Source organism: Gopherus flavomarginatus, chromosome 1 (assembly GCF_025201925.1).
Source record: "Gopherus flavomarginatus isolate rGopFla2 chromosome 1, rGopFla2.mat.asm, whole genome shotgun sequence".
Taxonomy (NCBI): Eukaryota; Metazoa; Chordata; order Testudines; family Testudinidae; genus Gopherus; species Gopherus flavomarginatus.
This window is the reverse complement of record NC_066617.1, coordinates 376,640,526-376,646,895: the sequence shown is the minus strand read 5'-3', so window position 1 is coordinate 376,646,895 and position 6,370 is coordinate 376,640,526. Positions and strand designations below refer to the sequence as shown.

At 46.5% G+C, this 6,370-nt stretch overlaps 1 protein-coding gene across 1 annotated transcript; it reads left to right on the top strand.

Moving 5' to 3' along the window:
* Positions 1–1,125: 1,125 nt before the first annotated feature.
* Positions 1,126–2,073, top strand: LOC127049973 (olfactory receptor 52E4-like). The gene has a single exon (XM_050951465.1). The coding sequence runs from the start codon at positions 1,126–1,128 to the stop codon at positions 2,071–2,073; it is 948 nt and encodes a 315-aa protein (XP_050807422.1).
* Positions 2,074–6,370: the final 4,297 nt, after the last annotated feature.

Genomic DNA, 6,370 nt, shown 5'->3' with positions numbered 1-6,370 from the left:
TTCCCTTTTTCCTCTTTATTACTCATTGCTCCCTCCCACCCACCCCCAATTGCTTCCCTCACTTTACCACTGAATTGGGTTTTTACCCAAAGTTGTTCACTTTGTTGATGGTGGAAATATGATTTTTCTGCTAAGAAACTGTTCTAAAAAAATAACAATTTTCATTCATATTTTTCTGTCTGAATTTTTCCTCTCAATCAGTTTTGCTGACAAATTTCCTCAGCTTTGGGGAATTTGTCACCTTGGAGCACTAAGTGTCTATAGATAGTACTGATTGGGAACTGTTCATTTGCATGTAAATCAGTTTCATTTTTTATTTTCCTCTCCTATATCATATGCTTTCTTCTTTGTCTCTTGTGTAACCTAAAGAGTCCCAGACTTTTATACATTGGCAGCCTTTTCCATTCTCAGAGCCTGTCTTGGAAATCCCTTCTATATGTGCTATACCCTTGATAGAGACTGGGAGACCAAAACTGAAGACATTCCTGAAGATGTTACTCTCCATCTCATATCTTAGTCATGGGAACATTGTTTTGATTTCTCCACTACTGCAAATGATAAGGTGTTTCTCTCGAGCTACTATTAATGGGTCCCAAGTCTTTTCCCTGAAGTATATTCTAGTTGGGATGTTTCTCCCAGCACATGTATTCCCAAAAGTTTGGGTTTTTTTCCACTCAGATTTCAAAGAAATGGATGAATTGGGAACTCCCCACAGTATGGGCTCCCTAGCCTGGCTCTCATTGCATTAAGGAACAATGATGGATAACCACTATCCGCACTTCTGTTTCCTGCTGGTGTCTCTTAAGATTCCCCCATTACAAAGTGTAGGAATTATTAATCCAGGGAGCACTACAAAATATGGAATTGGATTTAGTAGGGACATTGTTCATAGTTATTTTCTCTGCATAATTTTTCAGTGTGTGAAGAGTGATCAGTCTGCTTCTCCCATGAGAACAGCCTCCACTAGTGCATGTAGTGTGTCATATTAATGTTGTCTCTCCATTCAGATATTTCTACTGCAACCATCACCCGAGATCCTGGGAACACACAGAAAGTCAGGAGAAAATACGGTACCTGCAGGAGACACCCTTATGCATCAGAGTTGGACACCTTCTCCCCTACTCCATGTCAGATTCCAACACAATCAACTTCACCAACCCCCCCACCTTCATCCTGCTGGGCATTCCTGGCCTGGAAAGAGCCCATATCTGGATCTCCATCCCCTTCTGTGCTATGTACACCTTAGCCATGTTGGGGAACTTCACTATCCTGTTCATCGTGAAGATGGAGCCGAGCCTTCAGGGGCCCATGTTCTATTTCCTCTGCATGCTGGCTGTCACTGACCTGGTCATGTCCACATCCTCTGTACCCAAAATGCTGAGCATCTTCTGGTTCAATTCCAGGGAGATCAGTTTCAGTGCCTGCCTCACTCAGATGTACTTTATCCATGCCTTCTCAACAATGGAGTCTGGAATCCTTGTGGCCATGGCTTTTGATCGCTATGTGGCCATCTGCCATCCTCTGAGATATTCCATGACCCTGACAAACTCTGTTGTGGCCAAGGTAGGCCTGGCCGTGATGCTCCGTAGTGGCGTACTCACATTACCCTATCCCTTCCTGGCGAAGCAGTGGCCATATTGCAGAACCAACATCATTCCCCACTTCTATTGTGGGCATATAGCCGTGGTGAAGCTGGCCTGCACTGACATTCGCATCAGTAGTTACTACGGCCTGTTTAATCTTTTCTCTGAGATAGGAATGGATTTATTTTTTATCTCTGTGTCCTATACTCTGATCTTCCGGGCCATCTTCCGTCTCCACACAAAGGATGCCCGGCTCAAAACTTTTGGGACCTGCATCTCTCATATTTGTGCCATCGTAGCTTTGTACATCCCAGATTTATTCTCCTCCCTCACACAGCGATTTGGCCACAAAGTGCCACTGCATTTACGTGTTCTCATTACCAGTATGTATCTGGTGGTGCCCCCCGTGCTCCACCCCATCATCTATGGGGGGAGAACCAAACAGATCCGGGTCAGGCTGCTCCAGCTCTTTACTCATAAAGAGACCTAAATGTTTTCTCCCTGTGCTCTGGCTCTCAGACTGAGATCCATGCAGAGCTGCTTCATGCATGGTGATGGGGCCTCTTCCCTGAATCACTTACTGGACAGACAGAGAGACATTAAACCCTTCCCTGTCCTTACTGTGCTGTGTCAATGTGATGAACTGGGGAGTCAGTCTATGCACGCTACACTGGGTTGCCACCTTTCTAATTACTGGCAGTTGGATCCCTGAAATTGCAATCTTGCCTCATCTCTTCTGTCAAGTCTCGACTCTACTGTGTTTCATCTGCCCAAGGCCCTGCCCCTGTCCCTTGCTCCTTTCTTCCCCTCCCCTTGTCAGCTGCAACCCTGTCATGTCTAAAACCAATATGTTCTCAGGTCTTATGGCAAGTTAGTTAAGGTCACTGGTTAGTGCTAAAATTTTAATGTTTATTCTTACTTTGTTACTAACTTTTTGGAGAGATAGATTTATTGGAGCATGAGCTTTCATGTGTGAATACCCACTTCGTCGGATGCATCTGACGAAGTGGGTATTCACCCATGAAAGCTCATGCTCCAATACGTCTGTTAGTCTATAACGTGCCACAGGACTCTTTGCTGCTTTTACAGATCCAGACTAACATGGCTACCCCTCTGATCTTTGGAGAGAGAGACCCCGTTAGGACTCCTGGGGTCTATCTCAGCTCTGGGAGGGGGGTGGGGTACAGTGGGTTCCAATAGGAAGCGGGGGTCTAAATAAGAAGATCAGAATGGCTGTTCCGGGTAAAACCAATGGTCCATGTAGCCCAGTAGCCTGTCTTCTGACAGTGTCCAGTGCCAGATGCTTCAGAGGGAATGAACAGAACATTCCAATCCTCATCTGATTGATGTGAAGCAGCTTGGCGGAAGGGGGCAGGAGCCCCGAGCCCAGCCTGCTTCTGCTTCAGCTGGGAGAAGTTCAAGCCTCCAGCCACTATAGGAATCACCAAGGGAGGGGAAGAGCCCAGGCCACCCCGGCTGGAGCAGCAGAAGACCTTAGTTCAGGTTGGCCTGAGCCTTGGCCACAGGCACAGAGTGGAGGTGGGAGGGGAGGGATGAGAGAAGCCCTGTTTATATTTGTCCTCTCCATATTCCATACCACTGCTGCCGAAGGGTTGTCTCATTTCCCCTGTCTTTGGGCAAACTTCAGCGGGTGTTGTTTTAGTCTCTGCTCCCTGATGCATTAGGAGCTGGTCTCTTCCGTGCAGCCCCCTTACCCTTTCCGGAGATAGAGACAGGCTGTGCATCACCATCAGTACAGACGCAGCACTAGTGGTCTTCTCCCTCTTTGCCCATCTCCGTGGGCCACAGGGATGCTCCCCATCCAAACCTCACCCTGTCATAAACAGAGTGTTAAGGGTTAATGTCTCTTATACCTGTAAAGGGTTACAAGCAGGAAACTGGACACCTGACCAGAAGACCAATCAGAAGACAAGATACTTTTAAATTCGGGTGAAGGGAAGTTTGGGTGTGAGTTCTTTGTTCTTTGTTCTTCTCTTGGAGGGTCTGAGAGAGACCAGACATTACTACAGGCTCTCTAAGTTTCTTTTCATATAGTAAGTAAAACAGGCGGTTTAGGCTTTTTAATTGTTTTACACTACTTGCATTTGTGGATCTGGCTGGTTAACTTTTATATGTGTAGTTGCTGGGAATATTTTGATTTGTATTGGTACTGTGAGGAAAGTCTCTTTCTGGTATCTGTAAACTATAGGACCCTGTATATTGACATTTTGAAGTTACAGAGATAATTCTTTACTTTTTCCTTTCTTTTATTAAAAGATTTCTTTTTAGATAACCTGATTGATTTTTTTTTCTGTTTCCTTTGTGTTATTCCAGGGGATTGGGATAACTCACCAGGACGGGTAGGGGAGACAGAAGGAGGGAGAGATAAAATCTCTCTGTGTTTTCCTTGAATCTGTTTCCAGACTAGGGTATTAAAATCGATTTTAGATACGCAACTTCAGCTACGTGAATAACGTAGCTGAAGTCGAATTTCTAAAATCGAGGTACTCACCCGTCCAGACGGCACGGTATCGATGTCCGCGGCTCTCCGTGTCGATTCCGGAACTCCGTTCGGGTTGATGGAGTTCTGGAATCGATGTAAGCGCGCTCGGGGATCGATACATCGCGTCCAGACTAGACGCGATATATCGATCCCCGAGCAATCGATTTTAACCCGCCGATGCCGCGGGTTAGTCTGGACGTGGGCTTTGTGGAAGGGAAGGGAGATGCTTCTCTGTATGGTGATTTAAGAGGTTAGATCAATATCTCAGGATAGCCCAGGGAGGGAAGTTCTGAGAGGGGGAAGGTGGGGGAATGGTTTATTTCTCCTTGTTTTAAGAACCCAAGGGGTCTGGGTTCTTGGGGTCCCCAGGGAAGGTTGGGGAGGTCAGAGTGCCCCAAAACACCATATTTTTGGGTGGTGGCAGCCTATCAAATCTAAGCTCGTAATTAAGCTTAGGAAAATTCATGCTAGTATCTCATTTTCTGAACTCTAAGATTCAGATCTGAGAAAGAATGCTATGATGCACCCCAGGACCTCTGGAATTTTTTATTGGGTTCCTGTCCCATGACTAACTCTACCCCCTCCCTTTTATGATCCAAGCGGGTTGCATGACCTGAAGCCAGTTCATTTCTGAGTTCCTTCAAGGGAACAACATTACATGCTCATGCTCCGCACAATTCACTTCCTCAGATGCCCTGATACCATGTGGTGGGATATAGTACCACCTTCAGAGTGCAAGGAAACCCGGTGGGCCAGAAAGTACTCCACCCCGATCCCATTGCCCACCAGGGTGATTGGTTGGTGGGTCCTTCATGGAGCAGTGAGCACAGGCAGGTACATGGCCCAGTTCACCCCCATTCCAGATGCCTGCCCATTTAGTGGCATGAGGCAGACCCTGGCGCATGCCTATGGAGAATGTGCAAGGTTGCAACCCCTCTTCCTACATTTCCACAACTTCCACAGGAGGTTCTGGCTGCACTTTTCCCCAAACCTTTTCATCTTTGCTACCTGCTTTAGCTCAACATACAGGATGTGGCCTGCAGGTCCCTTGTGTTACAGGGGAAATATACTCCAATATTAATCTGTAAACTTATTAATAAGACAAATAACCAAATCCATTAGAAAATAAGAAACTTATAAGAAAAGATATATAGGCAAGCAAGCAGGCTAATCTATAGGGTACCACAGCTGCAGGATCCTAGTTGGTAATGACCAGGGACTTAGAAGTGATAGATGGAGGAAGACACGTTTGTATATGGGTGAGTTAAAAAGGAAAGAGAGAGCTGGACCTGAATACATGAGGAAAGATAGAGAGTAGGGGGGCGAGATGAGAGAAAACCCACTGGAACAGGGACTCCCTGTCTCTGCCGTTCTGGGGAGCACTTTCCAAGGGAGACACAAACTCTCTCCCTGGTCCCAAACAGGCACCGTGTGTTCCAGGAACATTTCCCTCAGGGAAGACCAGATAGATTAATACTGGAACAAGAGCACTTGGGGAAACACAGAAGGCAAAGGAGACACATTTGGATGAAGAAAATGCCTTGTGGCACCTCCCTGGCCAGGCCCACTCCCCTTCCACATCTGAGTAGCTGCTCCAGGTTTTCTGTCACAGTTCCACTGAAGCTTGTGCAGCTGGACGCTCACCAGCTGAGTGTGTTTGGGGCCCACGAACAAGACTGTTCAGGCCCTGCCTCTGCCTCTGGGTTTCGAGGCTCACTCTAGCGGTGCAGCTTCCATTCTAGTGCCTCCCTCTGGGAGCAGAAACCTGCCCGCCAAGCACCAAGGCCCTGAGACTAGCTTTGGTTTGGCTCCTCCACACTCTCCAATTGCTTCAGCCCACCCTTCCCAGAGCTCCCCCTTGGGCGCACTCTGGTTCCAGTTTCTCCATTTTGGGTCCCCTGATTGTTAAACGAAACAGCCCCAGGCCTTGTAAAAGGGGTTGTGTGACACATAGCCAGAAAGAGTTAAGCAACTTGCAGCCTATTGACCCAGATTCACCCTTTGGAGTCAGGTTAGAAAAGTATGTGAATGGTAATTATGGCCATTCCACCTTAAGTAGGCTGGAACTTTTATATGTAGACTTTTATTATCAAAGAACTGGACGAAGTTCATGACTCTAGTAGTCTACGTTTACTGTCAGCTTGTTAGAGGTGACCAGTGTAACCAATGGTTTCCTGTCTAGGGCATTATTCGATTAATTCAGAAATGAAAAGGAAATATTATTAGATAGAACTTGGGAGCAATAATATCATTTTCTATATGTCTCCGTAAAGTTTCTGGTGAT